The following is a 21,936-nucleotide window of genomic DNA, read 5'->3' on the forward strand; positions in this document are numbered from 1 at the left end:
AACTAATTTTCGAAATGCTATATAATTTTTGCGGTCATTTCTTCCTTGTTTTCGTCGCAATTTTGTGAGAGCTTTTCTCAATAGTGTCGCATTTTCTTGGCTCGTTTCACAAAATATGACATGCTTTCGCAGCTTAAACCCTGATAGATATTAAAATAATGAAGTAATACATGATTACAACATAAAATTAGCTGCAGTGTAATACATTAAATCAAAAATATTGAGTCCGTAATTTTATGTGACTGCATTCTTTGTAAATTTCAGCTTTCCATAAATGACATGATCCAAATTCAAAGTATTCTCCTGGTATTTGAAAGGTTTGGTTCTTTCTCTTTGCAACCAAAAAAATGTTATCACAATTTTATATATATAATATACCACTTCAAAAGGTATGAAATATGAAAGTATGTTATTGCCATGCTTATGCAGCATTAGCATTTGAAGGCGGCCAAATGTGCCCTATATATGTGGTATGTGCTATTTCTAGGATTATTATGCCAATTATTCATATTGAGATGGATGCCTACGTTAATTAGGGAGTATGCTAAGCTATAAAATGACAATCTTCTGAATTGCTGTGGTTTCATCCAAATACTGACTGGTCAACCCGCTATCTTGGCCAGCTTTGACTTATATAGATATTATATTGTGCTGAATATTTCTAGTTACTAATGAATTATCTTAATACAGTTGATTGAAACATACTAACTTCTAGACACTGTACTAACTAAGGATATTACTTGGTATGTCTCCACCATCACGTCCTGCCAAGGCCTGTTGGCAGTTTGGTTAAATATCCTTGGTATTTATCCAGACAGGGAATTTGGACCTCGATTTGCATCTGTTTTACCTACATTGCATCAATTACCATCACAGCATGGTATTTTTGTAGCTAAAAAAATGAGGAATTTTAGCATTGTACTCCCAGGAGCAGAACAATATAAACAATACAATTTAGGCTCTGTGGTGGAATGTGACTAAAGCGCTATTTATGTTGGCAGTGTGTGTTTGAGGTGGACCCAGAACATGGTCTGACACTGACAGAAGTAGCAGAGGGTGTGGAAGTGGCAGACATCATTGCCAGTACAGGCTGTGAGTTTCAGGTGTCCCCCGAACTGAGGCCCATGCAGCAAGTCGAGACCACAGAGTGAACAGTTGCAGGATAGCTTTTAAGTATGAAGTAAATAACAGTTCTAACGTATGGCCTGTAATTTTTATAATGCAATATTTTTGGTTATGGGTGAATAATTCTTATTTTAAGATTATTACAATATAATATAAATTTATCTTCACTGTAGCACAGGCTTGTTACGTACAGTACTGTCAGTCAGGATAGTAATCGCAGGTAAAATTCACCTCGATCAACAATATAGATGTATAATAATTAAATTTACTTTAGAAATTATTATAATTTAAGTACTAAAACTAATAAATTAAACACTTTACTGTAGGTGACAAATGTCAAATGATGAAATTGAGTAATTTGGAAAATTTAGATAAAGGTGGTGTTATCCTTAAATCATGTATAACATAATTTGAAGTTTTCAGAATTGATTATATAAGTGTTTTTCTTTTTTTTAATTAGCCTTTATAACTGTTTTAACTTGATCTGTTATCTGAGCTGTGATTATTGAGAATTGTTCTATTAATGTATTAGGTTGGGTTTGAAAGAATTTCATTCAGTAAATCCTGAAACTTAATTATGGCAGCTTAGTAGTGTACAACTTGTTTAACCCTTTCATTTGCATTGATATGGGTAGCAGATTGTCAGCCTTGTCATCTACCACTTCATTATTATTATTATTTTTTTTTGTCCTCTGACAAATGTTAAGTCTAACTACTATCTTGCATTATTTGTAAGCTCAAACCACTCTTCAACATTAAAACACTTTCATCGCTACAAGAAAATTACTATTTAACACTTTCACACAAGTTTAATACCATGTTCATGAGCCTAAACAAACACTGGATAAACAACAAATGACTGATGAAGTTTGTTGAATTTTAGTAATCGAAGATAAGTGATAGCTGCAAGATCTAGTGGTTGCTTCAGAAGCTATGTAGACATCAGTTAATAGCAGTAAAAACACAAATAAACTGTTTGGAGCAGGTTCAACACTGTAATGTTGCGATGTTGGACATGTTGTGAAGAGGATTAGAGAGTATTAATCATAAATTTGAGTACATACTGAGCACATGTAATATATATTCAACAGTTTGGTATGTATTTTGATGTGATTGCTTTATCTTATATTTTGGAAGTTTCTTTCCATAAAATCAGTAAAATTGTTTGTGTGTTACTGATTTGAACACACCAAAATTATTTTTTACCTTATGTGGTTTAGGCACATTTGAATGAAGGTATTCCTTTTTCCAAAATATAATATATTCCTTCACCATTTTCCAAAGTTCCATGAGGGAGCATATCCGGGTAGTAATACTTAAGTAAAGTATAACTGTTACATCATGTCTGGCCTGATCTCTTAAGGGATGTGACAAATAAGTTCAGTGTATCTCTTAGTTAACACTCAGTCATGTTAGCTTCTGGCCTCAAAGTTCAGCCAGCAGAGGTTATGTATGACTGTGTTTCGATGCTTTTGTATTGAACTTTACAAATAAGATAAAATGAACTATGTTAATTAACCCACAATTCATTTTTACTTAGTTTTATGCAATTCACTAACACGTATTTAGTTTATATTTACTTTTATTTCCTAGCTATTGTATGTATTAAAATCAATTAAGTTCAGATGGTACATAGCAATTTATTTAAATAATGCTACAAATTAAAAAAAAAAAAACACGAATCTATGAAATACAACAGATTTTTCCATTAATCCTCTACCTGTCAATTCCAAGCAGTCGCAGTATTACAGATCCATATTTGCTTCTCTTACTTAAAGCATACAATACGATGTGAGTGCTGTGTAAATACTGAAATAATCCTATTTATTTATAGCAGCAAGTACATGTTAATCTTCCTGCTAAATGTCTGTAAACAACCATGTTTGTAATTCCAGTAATAATTATATACAGTAAAGGAAAAATAACCATCTTCTGACATATGAGACAGAACAGTATTGTCATGGTATAGGCGTCATGCAGCACTGGTCGTTGTGAATCTTGGGAGTGGGAGAGGGTTAGAAAATTTCTCAATTGAATCAAATAGAATGAGCTTTAGTTAGAACCAAACATTTGGTATTTTTTTTTTAGGTACTTAGTATTATACCGACCACATTATATTTTGTGTATGTTTTTGGTTAAAAATAACAAAAATATAACTAAAGAAACATAATTTTTTAACAAAAATATAACTAAAGAAACATAATTTTTTAACAAAAATAAATATTTTAATATTCTTGTGCCAGTTAACCGTAGTGTTGGCAATCAACGACTATTTGTCGGTGAGAGTCCCGCAGTGGTTGGCAATCGTTGATTAGTCATGGCATCACTATTTCACTTATTATAGTACAAAAACTTGTATCAACATGATTCGGGCACCATTGCAAACATCAGAATCTGTCCTGTCTGCAGACATTGTTTTTCAATAGCATAGTGAGTGGACAGATGACGCAATCAGCTGTTTATAAAATTGAATTTAGTTTCAATTCTGTTGTTATAGCCAGGCACAGTTGTTGACTGTAGTGGTTATTTTGTTTATTGATTACATTTGAAAACTGTAAGTATTTATTAATTATTGCATAAAACATGTTTATTATGATTGTGTAATGTTCTTATGTTAGTACTTTTAGTAAATAATGCAAAAGTAATATATTTGGTTATGCTTAAGTAAGGTTTTGTTATAGTTTACTGAAAACATTAAAAGTAATAAAAACAAAGTCTGGTTGGTATAAGTACCATTTTTATATTGATCTTTTTTATTTTTTATTTATTTTTAACTTTAATGTGTGTTTTACACAGTAGTAAAAGTTAAACTTGGAATCAACAACAAAAGCGATCAGATATATTGATTATCCTCTATTTTGGATTTTTTGTTATTATCTGTAATATTCATCAAATATATAGTATGTGAATTAAAAATTCAACCTTGTTTGGACAACCTTCAATTAATTGGTATATGTTGTCAATTAAATTTATAATAAGTGTTGAAACTACATTGTCTGAGTTGTAAATAATCTACTCCAAGATATCACAGTAATTTTAACCCTAGAGTTGGTAGCTAAAATCCTTTATTTGCAGGCTATTTTTGCTCTGTTTACAAGCACTGATTCTAAATTATCTATACACTTAAAATACTGTGGTTTTATAATGATGTTATATGTTGTTTTTATAAGTAATTTGTAGAATAATATAACATACTAATAAATACAACTCATCGATTTACATATTTTTTTAAATAGTTGAAACTTCAAATTAAAAAATTAAATTTACGTAATTTGGTATGGACCTTGCACACCAAACTAATATAAAGCTGGAAATTAATAATTCCAAATAACTAAAAGACAGAAAAAAGGCCAGTTTCAGAAATATATAGTTGTATGGGGTTTATACTACAAAACATTATTTGGTAAGCATTTACACAAACCTAGGCCTATTTCAAAATATGGCTTAGGTTCAAACAAGTCATTGATACGCTTACCATAGAAAAATACCAAAACTTCTGTCTCAAAAATTTTCAACATGCCGTAAATATATTACAGAAAGACTTTGATATACCAGCCAAAATTGTTCTTTAGGTAATAAAGATATCAAATTCAACCACTGAAATAAATCCTTTACCGAAGGACAATAACAACACAGTAATCGTAGACTCAGCAGACGAGAATGGCGACTTTTGAAAAACAATGACAAGCAATCATGAATCATGGCAGTTTAGAAGGAAGAATAAGAATAAAAACATTCTATGTTGATAAAACAACTTTTCATCATTTCAATGGTACTTTAATATCCTCATTAAACTTGATTTTAAATGTTATGGCAAATGAATCATTTGACGACGTCATGAGTTCAATTTTGAACTACTGCCACTACAGCGGTCCGTTTTGTTTAAAAATGAATGAGTGCCAACTTCAGGGTTAATGAAATTATTGTAAAGTAGCAGAAACTAATGTTAAATTTCATTATAACAGTAGTTACTAAAATAAACTATATTTTTAAATAAGTTTCTTTGCTACTAGCAATATGTAAAGTTATGTTAGTATGAAAATTTACTTTCACTTTTGATTTAAATTGTGATGCTCACTTATTAAGGTATACATTCTAAGTAAGAAAATGTTGTTCAGGCCAACTTACATTGGACATGTTTCTTTGTACCAGATTTCTGTTAACACTGATATGGTTGGGTGAACAGTACTGTGCTCTTAAAATAAAAAACTTATTTGTTTGATCAATAAGGATACTTAACAAGAAGCAGCAATGATTTAAATCAAATGAATCAATAAATAAAAAGAACGATATATTTAACAAATATACCCAACCATTCATTGTATCTAGAAGACCACATATCTCTCTATAACCTTTATAATTCTATCCTCAGTAGTTTCAATTGATTTATTAAATTTAAGTTATTAATATTTCATTAAATTTATATTTGGACTTTAAATTGTTGAAAACTTGTAATATAACCAAGCATCTGGAGGCTGAGGAATAATATCGGTCCACTTTACACTCATCATCATGATTCTTAAGGGTTAACTAACCAATATAAAACTTGAGAAAATGTTTCATTCTAATGATAAGTTATAAAAGTTTGTTATCGAAACATGTTTATATTTTTATTTTTGTTAAAAAATAATTTGATGTACAGAACAATTTATTGTACTTGTTATAAAATGTATTATATGTGTAAATAATTTATTAAAATATTTATACAAGTAAAACAGTTGTTCTTAAATTTCACTTTGAAGTCTTTCCTTTTCCTTCATCAACTTGTAAAGTAACTAATATCATGTAAAGTATAATATATCATGTATTATATAATTAAGCTGTCATATAGAATTAATTTTATATATGTATATTATGGACACCATAATGATAGTGTATTTTAAGTACATGGAGTCAGCCAACTAGTAATTAAAGGCTGTAAAAAAAATACCATACCTTTTGAAATAACAAATTTAAAAAGTAAAATAAAAATATCCCTTCCAGCTCAATCAGAAGAAAGATAAATGCCGTCATCTATAAATGTCAAACTAATGATGCATTATTAGTTTAGATGTTTTATTTGCAAAGCACGGATTGAACAATAACTCTAAATGTTGACATATCAGTATAATCGTAACACTATTAAACATTTAGAAACTCAATAGTGTTGAATTTGTTATAAACATAAATATTTCTTTGTAAAAATATTCACTAATAACAGTTCAATTGTATACTTTGATAACTTTAAATGGCCCCCATTTTAGAACCTTAAGAGTTATAAAAAAATAAATAAGGATAAATGTTGCTTGAAACTATTAAGGAAAGTATTGATTGTGATTTATGTTATAAAATACCAAAAATTAAAATTTTGCCCAAATACGAATGACCGCCATCTTGAAATGTTCTATTAATTCAGACTATTAATTGCTAACACATTCAGACTGAACTTGATAGCTTGTATATACAATTATTACCTCTCTATCAAGTTTAGTCTGAATCTATTAAGAACTGCGGTAGTTATCATGTTCAGAATTTTTCCCGGAATGTTGTATACATACTTAAAACTATGTATGCCCACAACCTGGAAATCTTACGAGATATAAAAAACACTTAAGAACAAACATTATTGCAAATTACGTAAGAATTCCAACACACTTTTTAGTTTTGCGCTATGATGTATAGCAAGTACTAAGATACCAAGATTAGTCTGGATATTAAAAACATTTCTGTAGTAATTGTGTTCACAAACTCATGTTATATTGCATAAGTCCATGCACACGCGCACGCACACACACACACATATATATATCACCGACATGGCCGCGGTGATCGTCACAAAACATCTCGACGAGATAAAGCTTGCATTTGACATCACCTACGAGAAAGTCAGTAAGTGGATGAATATGGTAGGACTGTGGTTGGCATAGTATAAGACCGAAGCAGTGCTTATTACAAGCAGAAAGCAGCTAGAAACCTTAACATTGGAGAGCACAATATCACATCGCAGCCGTTTATTCGGTATTTGGGTGTGATGTTGGATGCCCAGCTTAATTTCAAGCAGCAAGTTGAACATGTGAGTACTAAAGCGTCGGCAGTGAGGGCAAGCCTATCACGACTGGTGCCAAATGTTGGAGGCCTAAAGCAGAGCAGGAGGAAGCTATTATCATTGGTAGTCACTTCGGCACTGACTTATGGAATTTCAATCTGGGCTGATGCGCTTGAAGTACAAGAGACAAGAAGTAAGGTCGCATCAATATATCGGCTAAGTGCCCTGAGAGTGACGAGTACCTTCCGCACAGTATCTGAAGAGGCGACGTGCGTAATTGCTGCAATGCTGCCGGTCCAAGTGCTAGCCGAAGAAAGCACATTCTATCAACGACGGAAAACATCTACGTCAAGTCCTGAGGAACTTAGGACTGAAGAATGGCAGAACAGCGTACAATGATGGCAAGCGCAATGGGATGCCGCAGAAAAGGGTTGGCGGACGTACCGCCTAATACCACAACTTGATGTTTGGCTGAACAGAAGCCACGGAGAAGTCAATTACTATCTGACGCAGATGCTGTCAGGGCACGGCTGCTTCAGAGCATATTTTTATCGCTTTAAGCACGACAATTCGCCGGAGTGCCCATCCTGTCCTGGAGTCTGAAGATGCAGAACACGTATTCTTTATGTGCCCTAGATTCAGTATGCAACGTGACAACCTGGAAACTATTCTTAACCGGACGCTGCAACCAGAGGTACTAGTGGAAGTGATGCTGTCATCGAAAGCTACATGGGACGCCACCAGCACTTTCGCCATGGAAGTGCTGAAAGAATTAAGGTCCATTGAAAGACAGAGAAATAGACTCCGTAATAACTAGACGAGAAGAAATGACTTCAACCACCTGATAAAAGAGCAGAAATGCTAGATCTTCTCCCTGTGGAAACCGCCATTAGGCATTATTTCATAGGCAGATTTCTATGAAATTGAACTAAAACTGCTTTTTTATATATATATATAAATGTATATATATATATATATATATATATATTTGAAAACTTCATTCTTAAGCTAATTTCAATGTGAGAGCTTAAACTGTTCTATATTAAGAGAAGCATGACACAAGTTTTTTATTTCCGCTTTAAGATGTTCTCTGCTTGAGATCTTAATCATGGGTTAACGCCAGTTTTAAGTTCAGCATTACTATCAAATAATTATGTCACAAGTCAACCCAGGTCTTCATTTCTCGAAATAGGCAGTAAGTCTAGAAGCCTGTTTGGAAGATGATCAACATTATCCATGTTTGTGTGGACGTGCATTGCAGTGAAGAAACAATAGTTTATAGCTCACTGCAGTAGTTGTCCCCGGACACTTGTTTCGTATTGCCTGATGTAGTTATACGTTTCACAATACTTTTCTGCATTAATTGTCAAGCCTCATTCAAGGAAATCAACCACATTCTTGTTTTCCAAGAAAAAAGTTCCCCTAATTTCTCTGGGTGCAACAGAAATTGGAAAAATTTGTTTGCAAGAATGCATGTAATCACCATTACCTAGAATACCTTTTTCATCTCACAATTAACCCATCAACATGGTTTGACATCCGTATTACGTGCAGCAACAGTCGTATAATACTATCTTGTGGCCAATTCTCAAATTATTCCAACTAAGTATCTATAAGAGAATGTTGTTGATAAAACAAAAATGTAAGTTCGTACTGTTTTTCATTCTGGTTGTTTTATTTTGCTCAATATAGTCAATAACCAAAAGGCTTCTGTCAGCTGATTGGAGATATTGCGTCGTGAGTAGGCAGAGCAGTGATATCCTACATATACGTGGATTATTTACATTACAAAAATTGATTTTTCTTTAGAAAATTGTTTGATATTGTGATTTGTTATCTCGTAGCTATGCTAAAATTACAGCTCAGTATGTAAATTAAAGTCCTTGTTAGTGTTTCTTTGTTATCTGACAGTAACATACAAATTTAAATATACAAAGAAAATTAAATAAAATTATTATATTAGAGATATTGTGATTTCCATTATGAGTATTTGAGTGAAGAAATCCAGAGATGTGGCCATTAGCTCTTTTGTAAACATTTTTGGAACCCATCTGTCACAACATTTGTGGTAGCCAAGCTTCTCCAAAATACTTTCATGATCTAAAACATCATGGAATTTGAGGAATATTTTCTGAAAGTTAATTGATTATGAAACAGCAATTTTCACAATTTTTTTAATCGATTTTCGTTTACAAGTTTTCAGTAACCAGGATAGACATCACTCTGCTTTCACTCATTATTCCGTCTCATTAAATATTACATAGTTGGTAATAGATTTCAATGAGTTTGTAGTTATTTTGCCAACGAAAATCACTAAATGCAAAAGTTGCGAAATTTTCAATTGTAGGGCACATTTTAACTACTCATAGTGAGAGAAGTAGGATTGATACAGAATGCCTGCTACCCCAGCTCAACATAAGAGTAGACTCTTTATACCCCAACATGGTGGTTCTAGCCCAACCCACTGCTAAGCTAATCCCAAACATTTGTTATTTTCTAGACAACCCTCATAATAATAGCTAATAGCAAGCAGGGTGTGATTACTTCAGGTATGATAAAAAAAATTGTTGTTTTTGCTCTGATAACTCTAACGAACACTAGCAATTACTCTATTTTCATTATCGAATTCGAGAACAACATTTTGTTTTAGGAAGATCATAGAATATCAGTCTATTTCAATTATCCTTATGACTGAATTAACAGGCGAATTTCACATTTTCTCCAATCTTGGCCCCTTAAAACACAAAACCGTGATAGTTTTTTTTACTATGTTATGATGGCTAGGATTAGATATGATGGTATAGATGAATCATACATTTCATGCATGGTAGTTCAAAAGTTTCTATTAACTTACTTTCTTGTCTGACAAATATTTTATTAAGTTTTGTCAAATGAATTTTGTGAAGACATAGAGTCTAAATGTGATACATAGCTCAGAAATGAAAAAAAGTGTGATAATATACAATTTACTGATTTACATAGTACTTATATGAGTGTGTACATATTTTTAAGATAGTGCCCTTAAAACAGAGGAAATATCTTCTGTCACCTGATAATCAATAGATGTTTGTCAGTGAAAATGCAGTTTTGTATTGATTTTCATGGTTTTGTGGACTTAAGTGAACTCTGTTTTTGTTGTCTGTATAGAAAATGTACAAGAAAATGTTGCAATGAATTGTAAATCTAGGGTTGGGCCCTTAAAACTTATTCTTAATACATTTAAGATTAGCCAACACGGGTTCAATTGGCTGAGTATTTAAAACAGTTTCTCACATCAAATTGATGACAAAAGCAGATTTATATGTAAATATGTCTGTATAAACAATTCATTTCGAATTAGTTGACCTTGAGGGTTGAAATTTGTTTTGAAACTTGGCAGTTAGCAACTGCATTTTTTTTTAGCTGTTATTCCGTTTGCATCACAATAACAGCCTAAACAGTAGTTTGCATACAAACCAATCTGTTTTGTTCAGTAATAATTGTTTTGCATTATTTTGTTTTAGTTTTAATTAGGTTAATAAGTGTTCACAATGAGTAATCCATGTAGATCAAGTGATATCTTGATTAGAGAGAATTTCTAATAAAATTTATGTAAGTGATAGTTGTGTTGAAGTTGTTCACATTATGAAAGAAAATCAACTTTTATGGAGAGCTTCAAAAATTCACTTGAGAGAATTGTCAATGGTAGGCAAAGAAATTATTCACTAGCTCTCATATTAAAGTCCACATCTAGAGACATGGACCTAAAAGAACAATCACAAAATAGGCCAAACAAAATCAGCAACAATGGATTACCCTGCTTTACACCATGGCCATCATGATGTAGATTTCTCAAACACTGCTCATAGAGGCTAAACACATACTTTTTCTTTCAAAACTTATTTGGTATTTTCAATGATGGGTTTAAGGCAGAACGCATTGGAATGGCATTCCAGTACCTATCTAAGTAAATGTTGGGATTTTTAGTTTGTGCTGGAAACTTTTTCCTGCACCTCAAAAATTAGTTCTGTCAAACACTGTTTTGAGATCTCACCATATTTTCATTTCTGGGGGCTCCCTGAACCCTTCTTTCTATTGGTAGGTATTTCAAACCCCCACGATCATTGGAGATTGCAGTTCCACCACCCCTATTTCTAGGATTTGAGCACACTGTATTCCTATAAAAAATTAGCACCTGGCATATCAGCTCATGTTGTCAAATGCTTTTGCAAAATCTAGATATAAAATATTAAGTTGACATTAGAATACTTTGATAACACTTCCAGTTAACACTTTGGACTTTGGCACTCTCAGGACATCTGTTATAAAAGTAATACTAGCACAAATCAATTGTTTGTTTGATTTGAAATACGTTCAGTCATAATCTTGTGAAAAAACAGGTTTTTTGAAGATGTTACTTTTTTAAGTACATTAGTTTTAATTTGTATTCATTATTTCATTACCAGCCAATAGAAATTTACTTTTATAACTTTATTACAGTATCATTGCTAGTTTTAGAGATTTATTTTTATGAAATTGTACTTGTATGACTTGGCTCCCTATATGATGAGAAAATAGGTTGTAATAGAAAAGAAGTTTTTATATTTTTTAAATATTGAGTTATAGCATGATGATCATGTTTACAACAATAATTATCCATATTCGAAACTCATCATAATATTTTATTCACATAAAATAGCTTGTCAATTTTTATTTGGTTAAGGTTATGAACTTAAATTCTTTTTTCTCTTCAAGTTTATTACTTTTCTTTTCATCCCTCTACCTCTTTCGATTTAACAAATTGAATAAATTATTTTGCTCTTTAATACAACACAAAGAGTAAATAAAAACTGCAGGTTTTCTTAATGCAACCTCTGTATTTTATATCCCATATTTTTTTCAGAAGTGGTAACCAATTGTATCATGGTGCAAATTCTAGAAAGAACTACTGCATAGCAGAAGTACTGTTTCTGCTTCAGCTGTTTGGAAGTATGGTAATTTTGAAGTTACCAGGAGCAAAATTATGGTATGAGCTGAATATAATTTTATACCAAAACAAAAATGTAAAGGTAATTAAATTAGAGTTGTTAGTATAATATAAAGTTTATTACATCCACAATAGGTACAATATCGTACAGTTTGCCTCAGTACATAGGGGAAGAAAGGTAGGTGGAATACATGCTGCCTAACATAACAATACATTGTATAACTAATATGACCAAATAATTACAAGGTAAGCATATCCAAAAAAGAAGAGTACAAAAATATATTTCATGAATTTGGTTGGAATACTGTATATTTTAGTAGAAATTGTGCAACAACAATAGTACATAAACAAGACTATCAACATTTTTCCAGATCTCGATGATTGACGAAGATCTTAAGTCTTAATAAGTGATTAAGTTCAAGGCAGCATTGGCAAGGACAATTGGCTTTCAGAATGGCACTAGATACAGATTCTTAATCTATTTATTTACATTATTTCAGTGACTTAAATAGTTTACAACAGTTGACTGATAAAGAAGAGAACTTATTTTGGATTGATTATCAGTACTTTGATTCAAAATCTTGTCATTATCTCATTGTATTTTAGATTTTTAAGTATTTTATTTTTTGAAATTTAAAAGTAAAAACAATAATTTAGTAGAAAAATTGCAGTTATTCTTTGGCTTAAAGTACAAAACTGAACAAATTGCCCTGATTTGAGAAATAAAATTTAATGTACATTTTGCTAATAAGCATCTAATCCTTGAACTAGTTAGCTAGAGATTGGCGTTATTAAAGGATTTTTTTCAATTTAAACTTATCCATTTCCAAATTATACTTAAATTCAAAATCAATATTAGCACATAGTAACAAAACAATAAAATATTTAATTTAATTATTCTTAAATGTGACAAAAATTAAAAGGTAACTAAAATTTTAACATGCACTAAAAATATATCTGTCAGTTTTTATCATTTATAACCCTACTAAACATAAATTGTTCAATAGTAAGGCAGTTTATACATGCTTTAAGTTAAAACAGTATTTTGGTTTTATATTTTTTTTAGGTTACAAACTAATTTATTACATGATTGACAGCCAAAATACACTTAAATAATATCCTAGTTTTCAACAATATTGCTTGAGACAGGTATGTTAACTTTAACATATTACATAATTACAATTACGATAATTCTAGTTAAAACTTTATAACAAGAGTATCACAGTCTATAAGCTGAAGAAGTGAGGAGGCAATGCTCCATTCAAGCAATCAGAACTCAATCATATAAAAATGTAAAAATAACTTTGAAATCGTCCCTCACTTCTTCAGTGTTTTATATATACAACATATTTCAACATATAAGTACATAATTGTAACTATTATTAAACTACAAATTTTTTCTACATTGATAGTTGGGTTTGTTTTAACAAGCTTAAATATCTTAACACAAAAAACAACAATTCAAAAAATAAGCCACTATAAAATGGCACTTTGATTTTTAACTAGAAGAATGACTCAAGTTCGTTGTATGACTTCTTATGTCTAACCATCACTTTGGAATGTGAATTTTGGAATGACTGTAGAACACACTAAACCCCCTGTTGGTTTGGATTTAATTTAAGCTGTTAAATTATTTGAAATAGAGAAAATTTTATTTGTCAAGCTAAGAATTCTTGCACTCCTAAGTAAAATTTTTGATCCTTAAAATTACAATATTATATCATTGTACATTCCTATTTACATACCTTAACAGTGATATGTCTTTTAACAGAAAACTTGAGATTCCTTCCTATCTATAATGAACAGTATTATCGATAACATTTTTTTACACTGAGTAAAAACTACTTACATATTGTACACGTTAAAACTACACAAACAGTGTTCTCACTAGACACTAGACTGTCGTCTCGTTTCGTCTAAGGGGTTGTAACTCCCGCTGGAGCCGGTCAAAGTCATTGTAGTATTCGTGGTCCGACTCCTCCTCCGACGACTTGTGGCACGGTCCTGCAACCGGGTGAGGAGCACCTGCCGGAGTGTGGGGCACACCGACCAGGTGATACTCGGGGTTGTCCACACTGGTTTGGGGAGGGAGGAAGTCGGGATTGTAATTGCGGAGTATCCCGTTGCCTTCTACCGGCTCTGGCTCTGTACCAAAATTAAACTATTAATAACTTTGAAGATATATAATGAAATAGCAACATTTTTGTAATACATGTAACAAAATAAAAATCCTTGTGACGGGTTTTTAAATTATCACTTCAAAATATGTATAAATGGCTTACTGATGGTACATACAATGCAGTATTTTTAACCCTTTCACTAACCATTCCTGATATTAGATACAAAGTTTACAATCTAAACTAAATATCAAGCAATATCCTATTTAACTCCCATCCATTACAGACTTACTTAAGAACGGGAAACATAAAATGATGGCATGGAATCCAGACTTTTACATGATACAAGTTTACATAAGAATTGCACACACTCCTAAACAAGTTTAGAAGAAATCTGGCAGGAGATATGAACTTTAAGTAGGGCTTGGCTACCTGATAATTTTACACATGTTAAGTTTATTCCATTCTACCACTGCTGTGGTTTGGGTCACAGGCCAGGGCTCTGTATACAATCTGGGGTCTGAAGACTGCCATAAACATCCAACCGATTTAAGCCCCAAACAGGACAAACTGTGTTTTAAAGGGTCTTAACCCTTAAAGCGCTGAAGAAAATTTTTGGCATGGATTCAGTTAGTGTGCATTGATATTTTAAAAATAATTCCGATTTGTCAAAGTTATGTTTATTGTCTGTTTTTTGGAAGAAGAAATAACAAGCAGATAAGTATGTAGGCATGCTATACGGATATACCTGCATGCCGTGCCATGTATCAGCAGATGAAACGACGATAAAAGAATAACACTGATTATTGATTTATTTTTGGGCACCACACACAATCCATTTTGCTCCTCGAAAGTCATAAATCAATATGTTTATACATTTGACACATTTGCAGTACTTTTGTAAATGATTATGTACACAATAAACGAAAATAAGACAATATGGATATTCTTATATACAATGTTTAGCGGAATTCCGATAGTACAGATTTATCCGTATGTTGCACTTTAATGGTTTAGATACCACTTGTCTAGATAAGCACTTCACAATTTTTTATTAAATATAGATTTGATAATTTATATCTTTGCAGATACTGAGGGGTTTTACTGTAAAGGTGATTGATACTTTCTAGGTTTCTTTGTTGGTGAATAAACTATAGCTGATTTCTTAAGATTGATGCAAAGAGTGTCCTTCTGACATCAGTTGTAAATGATTTAGAGATTGTTATTAACAACTAGCGGGCCCGGCGCGCTTTGCTGCGCATTTCAATAATTTTTTGCAAAAGTTGCCCGCGGCTTCGCACGCAATTTCCCGTTGAAAACAGTACACTATATTCACTTATTCTTTTTCTATCACATTCTAAACATTGCTGAGATAATTGATAGTCGTTCCATCGTGAGCCTCTTGGGCGTATTATGAAGGTATGTACCATATTCCTGCCTCTATCAAGCTGTTACCCACGGCTTCGCACGCAAATCTTAAGAACCGAAGTCCTTATATTACTTAGTAAATTTTTTTTTTTTACTATAATAAATTTTAGATTAAATTAGTTATATCTCCGATGCCACGATTGAGCTTGCTTTGTTTGTCTCGATCGAGAGAATATGTACACACGGAGTTTTGAGAACCATACTTCTGTCAAAAAAAACAACTAAGGTTGATTTTATAACATTCTTTATATTTGTAGCCAACGTAAGATAGTAATTATGATATCTGCATTACTCTTCTGATCAAGCATGAGCATGGTTTATATTAAATAAATATTGCAGTTAAAGGTGAATTTTTACGTCAAATTTGAATTGTATTATCTGGATAGTAAAGTCTATGTTTAACAGTGATTGCAAAAACAGTTTTAAACAAAATTTGTCGTTTCTCTTAAGCTTACTCTATGCTTTAAAACTATAAGTGTAATATATGTTTACAAAGAACAGCTGATTAAAAATTTGAAAAGACGTTAACATATGTTTTGCTGCAATGCATTTCTTATGGGTATTTCTGTAACCAGTGGGGCGGAATCCTGAATCGGGAAAGAGATGGGCATAGCTTATAAACCTTCTCCGTGGAAAAATACATATACGTACAAATTTTCATCATGATCGGTCCAATAGTTCACGATTCCATAAAGGACAAACATACAAACATTCATTTTTATATATATAGATATACCTGAATTAGTTAAAAAAACCAAACTTGACAAGCAAGACATAGTTCTCATATTGCACGCATAGTTCCAAACCAAGTGTCCCCTTCATTAAGAAGACCATCAACTAGATTGCAAAGAAGTGAATAAAGAACTCCCTCAAGTGGGCAAGCCATTATTGCTGTTAATATTATTGTGATTCCCACGAGCTAGAAATGTATCTCCCTACCATGCAGTATGGAAGTTATTCATCCACATACCACAGAGTTTAACGTCATTACCTCCTCCTTGACACTAGAATCTTATCATATTATATACCTAGAATATTGTTGCCTTCTCAACATATCATGGTATAAAGCAACTAACACTTAAGTATAAAATCTTGGATTGTTAATCCTGCTCCACATTGTACAACTACTGGATGTGGAGTATTGTACACTTTTTGCTGAAACTGGTAGACTAAAGCAAACAGATGAAAGTGTTTACTCACGTGGTAGTTTAGAGTCCCCAATAAGGTCCATGTAAGTGGATGGAGCTTGACTTTGCTGAGGGGAGGGCATGAGATAGTCATCCTCATCCAGAGGAAGTTCCAGTTTGAGAGCACCCACTTGGGCCTCTCGCTTGCCTGTACTGTTGTCGTCCAGCTCTGTAGTATCTGTCAATACCATATAGATGTCACATATTTGTTAAAAGAACAACTTAAAACTGGTGTCATTAAGATTCAACTTCAGCTATGAAAGCTTAAGAAACTCTTGTGTTGAAAATACCTTTAAAGATGGGCTGAGGACAGTAACGGGAGGGATCAGCAACTGCATACCGCATCATCTCTCTGTCCCAGTTTGTCTGATTCTGTGGAGTGGGTGACTCAGGCTGCGTTTTGGGCTGCAGGTACTCGTCTGTGTCCACAGATTCTGACCCTTCTGCAGACACTGCCTCCTTATCCTCCTGCGCATATCATAGTCATTTAGATCTGTTTACTATCAGTTTAATTACCTGTTTGACTTCACTGAAACCTTTAAAAAATTTCATCTTGAAACTGACAGAAAATAACAATATCACACCTGGGAGGAGTTGTAAGAAGGCAGTCTCATGAAGCGGTCACCGTGGATGACTAAGTAACGACCTGGGTCTCTGGCCATCTTAGCAAACTCATCTGCCAACTCCTTAAATGTGGGGCGGCTCTCTGCATCCAGCATCCAACATTTGATCATTAGCATGTAGACATCAATGGTGCAGATGGGAGGCTGTGGCAATCGTTCTCCCTTCTCCAGCAACTCTGGTACGTCTCTCGCTAACACAGACTCATATGGCCGCCCTCCGTATGTCAGCAGCTCCCACACTGTCACTCCTAAAAAAAATCAATATTGTTTTAGGGCCTTAAATCTACAATTTCTTTTCACAAAACATCTTAGTAACAAAACAAATCTTAATACTTTTTCTTATTATTATATGAAATTACTAAACATGAAGATGGGAAAGGAATATTCGCTTAGATTACCAATAGTTTCAACTTTTTCCATTTTTACAACAACAGTGTATATTTATGATCTTAAAAGATCCAAATAAAATGCTGTTTGATTTATTTGGAATGTACCTTGCAAAATAAATGTGTTTCATAAAGACCATGACCAGAAGAGACGACTTTCTTCCTTGGGCTAAACAATTACTTTAGTTTTTTTTAGTACAACTTAGTTTTTCCTCCCTTGCTCCTTGGAAGAAAAACTAAATGAATGTTTGTGTAGTTGTTTTACAGTTTGTTATCTATTATTGTTTAATAAATTTAATAATTTTATGCTTATTGATGAAAACAATTATAATTTGATAATGAGCTATTGATCTAAAACCAGTAGTGCAATCTCTATGTATTATTTTACACAAAGATCACATACAACACAAGAAAAACTGGGAAGACATTATAAATATGACTAGAGACACTAATAAGTGAATTAAATTTAATCAAGTTTAAATAACTTCAAAAACAAAATTGCTACTTACCAAAAGCCCAGACATCACTCTTGTGGGTAAATATCCTGTGCTGGATACATTCTAAAGCGAGCCACTTGATAGGCATCTTGCCACCAGCAGCCTTGTACTCGTCCTCATTGATATCCAAAAGCTTGGCCAACCCGAAGTCTGTAATTTTGACGCAGTTGGGTGTCTGGACTAATACGTTACGGGCAGCTAGGTCACGATGTACTAGTCTCTTGTCCTCCAGATGAGCCATCCCTCGTGCAATCTGGGTGCACCAGTTGAGCAGTGGCTTTGAGCCTATCTTCTCTCGGTTGTTGCGCACATAATCCAACAAGCAGCCCAGTGGCATGAGCTGTGTCACCAGCATCATGTTGGACGTCATACACACGGCCAGCAGCTGTAGCAAGTTAGGGTGCTCCACACTCGCCATGATGTATGCCTCCTCTAGGAATTCCTTGCTGGTATTGGCTCCCGTCCTCTCCCTCAGAACCTTGATGGCTACTGGGATTTTGACATTCTCCCCTTCCGGCAGCCATACTCCCTACGATAATGCAGAAGTAGCACATTATTAAACTGCCAATACCTTCAGTTACAGCAATTCAAAAACATTTCAAGACTAGTATTAATTTTAAAATGTCTTGGTGTTTTCATATTTTCATACTAATATTTCCTCACAAAATGTTCTAAAAATTACCACTTAAATACTAACATTAAAAACATATGCATACATAAACGTCCCATGGGTTACATTTTAGTAAATTTTACAAAAAAAAGTGCTGTTGGTAATGGAAAAACTTTTTACTAACAAGTGTCACTAGGAAAAAATATTAAATCAGTGACATACGCACATGCATTAGGTAATGCTTTTCAGCCATCCATTAAGAAAACTGAATCATCCAAATACAAATTTAACGCCACTAGCAATTATGAATGATTTTAAAACTCAGTAAATACATACCCTATAGACTGTTCCAAACGCTCCAAATCCGAGGACTCCACCCTTTCTGAGCTCCGCTTCCTTGACTATCCTCAGTTTAGCTAGGTTAGGTCGAACATTGGTTGGCCTAAGGGGCTCGTCCAAACCCTGTAGCACCATGGACATCTTGACAGCATTCTCCTTGGCCTTGGCTTTCAGCCGCCACTGGTAACCGATTACCACCACGAAGATCATTAGCAGTAGTACACATACAATGGCTCCTCCCAGGATAGCTGATAACTGGTCTCCATCTCTCCTGATAAAATAAACAAAAATGATTATTGATTTTCTTGTGATTTAAATCCAGGTTTTAATAGACTGCAATAGGTGTACTCAGTTAATCTATTGAATGCTCTATAAGTGTACCAACCTTGAAGCCATGGGGATGGGCTGGGCTGAACAGAATGGCTCGCCATTATCATTGGGGAAGATCTTGTGAGGTTGTTTAGGAGGACAGTTGGCTGTGCAGTTGAACAAAGTTGAGTTGTCTTTCGGGTCACCTCCATTCTGAACCATGAACATATTGTATCAGTAATAACTTATGTGGGCAGTGGGTTAACAGATACAGTATTATTTGTGTAGCTGCATTTGAGGTGGTTAAGGAATTTGATTACATACTAAAATAAAATTCCTCCTTGTAAAGTTTTATGTGGTATAATTTCAGATAACCTAGAAAAACTGTTGAGACCTTTTTTTTAATTTTGTAAATATTACTAAGAATTTAAATATTTAAAATAGAAAGTTTCCTAAATCCCAAATAAAACCCAACTATTATTAATTCAGGTAATATGAGGACACTAACCAAATAGATCTTATAGTTGCGGCAGTTATAGCAGTTGTTGCTGTCAGGACCGAAGCAGCCACGACACTCGATGTGACACGGGACACACTCCTGCGAACGGTCATCAGCAAAGTGGTCAGGTGGACACTCGTCCTCGCACTGCTCTCCACGCTTGTATGCGCTACACTCCTGGCACACCTGTTCGTGGAACCCGTAGCCAGTACACTTGCGACAGCGTGGGTGGCACCTGCGGCAGATGGCCTTGCCAGCAAGGGGCTTCAGCGCTCCTTGCTCTTGTGGAAGAACGAACTCGTAATAGTAGCCATTAGGACAAGATTCGTTATGTTGCAAGCACCGCTCCTGTACACATTATACATCACATTATTTTACAACCTGATTTGGTGATTGTTACAGACTTAAGTATTATACAGCTAAAACAGTGGATTAAGAACTAGGAAGAAACATACTGGGCAAGGAAATGTACAGATGACGTAAAGAAGGGATAAGGGTTCACTAGAAGACAAGGAAATTTTCAGTATTGGACTAGCATATTTCAAATGATCTTTTTGTATTTCTTATGATTTTAATCAAACTGTTGGCAGTTATTTTACTGTTAGAACTTTTTTTCTAAAAATTATAAAAACTAACAACAATATTTTGTCAAAGATTTATAAATTTACTAACCACTGATGCATCTCCATTGATGATGGCTTTTTCGCAGGACCGACAGCCGTTCATGCCAATGGTGTTCTCGGGACCCCGACACCCGTAGAGACAGTTAGCATGGCAGGGCTCGCAGATACCGTTGCGGTTGTACTTGCTGACCGGACAGAACGGTACACAGAATGGGCCATCTCGCACATTCTTACAGCGGGAACAGTTTCCGGGTCCAGGACCCTTGCAGGTTGATGCACATTCGGCATGACATGACAAGCAGAGTTTCTGGGTCGCCTTGTACATCCTACCAACAAACAAAGCATGTTACATCACATCAGGAAATGCATTCAACAGCTAGATTCCTTAGATAGTAATTCTAGTAGCAAATACTTTTGCACGTTAAAAATGCATTTTCAACAAATAAAAATTTGTTTATCAAGAGAGTAAAGTGTTGTTTTGTTGGCATAAAAGAGGTTTTATTGCACCAAGCGAAGCTACAGATGACACTCCTCCCAGGGTTGATAAGTACATTTCCTCCTTTAATATATAATATTTATATGTATAGAACTTACGAGTTCTTCATAACTGAAATTTTAATAGAATAAGGGACTTTTTTATAAAATACATATTCAAGTATTATAATGAATATTCCATGACAAATTTGTACTCATATTGAATAACAACAACCATTCTCATTCAAAAGATATGTTATTAGTACTCACCCAGCTCCACAATCTTGTAGACACGTGTTGTTGAATTCATAGTTGGCACAGGACAAACACTGGTCTGGCCCAGGGCCCCAGCAGCCCTCCTTCGTACACTGCTCATCGCACACCTGCTTGTCACGCACACAGTCTTCATATAGTTTGTTGTTCTGCAGCATAAGCCCATGCTCACCCGACTTCTTAATACGCTTCCAGTCCACACCTTGTGCATAGCACAGCTCTTTGTTCTCTAAGATGGCAATACTTCCAGAATGGATTTTCTTCAACGACTGCAGACCCAGTGACTTCAGGGATGTTTTTACGATGTACAACGATGCAAAATATTCTGTAAGTGTTCTTCCTCCAATAACTTCGAGGTTTCTGTAAATAAATATACAAAGAATATAAATGGTAATACAAATTAGTATTTTTATATGGCATTTTCTTGAAAAGCCTGTGCAGTTGTTGTGACTTTT

General features: G+C 33.8%; 3 protein-coding genes across 3 annotated transcripts in view; 2 read left to right on the top strand and 1 right to left on the bottom strand.

Moving 5' to 3' along the window:
• The window catches only part of LOC124361157 (succinyl-CoA:3-ketoacid coenzyme A transferase 1, mitochondrial), a 37,279-nt gene extending 31,420 nt beyond the window's left edge, over nucleotides 1–5,859 (top strand). Inside the window, exon 10 of the mRNA XM_046815198.1 lies at nucleotides 1,002–5,859. Within this exon, the coding sequence (XP_046671154.1) occupies nucleotides 1,002–1,151 (150 nt within the window). The 3' untranslated portion in view covers nucleotides 1,152–5,859. The remainder of the gene's footprint in view (nucleotides 1–1,001) is intronic.
• Nucleotides 5,860–7,135: 1,276 nt separating this feature from the next.
• LOC124360689 lies at nucleotides 7,136–7,549 on the top strand. The gene has a single exon (XM_046814554.1). The coding sequence runs from the start codon at nucleotides 7,136–7,138 to the stop codon at nucleotides 7,547–7,549; it is 414 nt and encodes a 137-aa protein (XP_046670510.1).
• A 4,667-nt stretch (nucleotides 7,550–12,216) lies between these two features.
• LOC124361165 (epidermal growth factor receptor) overlaps nucleotides 12,217–21,936 on the bottom strand; it is a 70,395-nt gene continuing 60,675 nt past the window's right edge. The window contains exons 7-16 of the mRNA XM_046815207.1: nucleotides 21,479–21,841; nucleotides 20,784–21,060; nucleotides 20,121–20,459; nucleotides 19,689–19,825; nucleotides 19,301–19,574; nucleotides 18,367–18,883; nucleotides 17,433–17,719; nucleotides 17,139–17,316; nucleotides 16,862–17,026; nucleotides 12,217–14,261 (exon numbers count right to left, since the gene is read on the bottom strand). Of these exons, the coding sequence (XP_046671163.1) occupies nucleotides 14,011–14,261; nucleotides 16,862–17,026; nucleotides 17,139–17,316; nucleotides 17,433–17,719; nucleotides 18,367–18,883; nucleotides 19,301–19,574; nucleotides 19,689–19,825; nucleotides 20,121–20,459; nucleotides 20,784–21,060; nucleotides 21,479–21,841 (2,788 nt within the window). The 3' untranslated portion in view covers nucleotides 12,217–14,010. The remainder of the gene's footprint in view (nucleotides 14,262–16,861; nucleotides 17,027–17,138; nucleotides 17,317–17,432; nucleotides 17,720–18,366; nucleotides 18,884–19,300; nucleotides 19,575–19,688; nucleotides 19,826–20,120; nucleotides 20,460–20,783; nucleotides 21,061–21,478; nucleotides 21,842–21,936) is intronic.

Source organism: Homalodisca vitripennis, chromosome 1 (assembly GCF_021130785.1).
Source record: "Homalodisca vitripennis isolate AUS2020 chromosome 1, UT_GWSS_2.1, whole genome shotgun sequence".
NCBI classification, from domain to species: Eukaryota; Metazoa; Arthropoda; class Insecta; order Hemiptera; family Cicadellidae; genus Homalodisca; species Homalodisca vitripennis.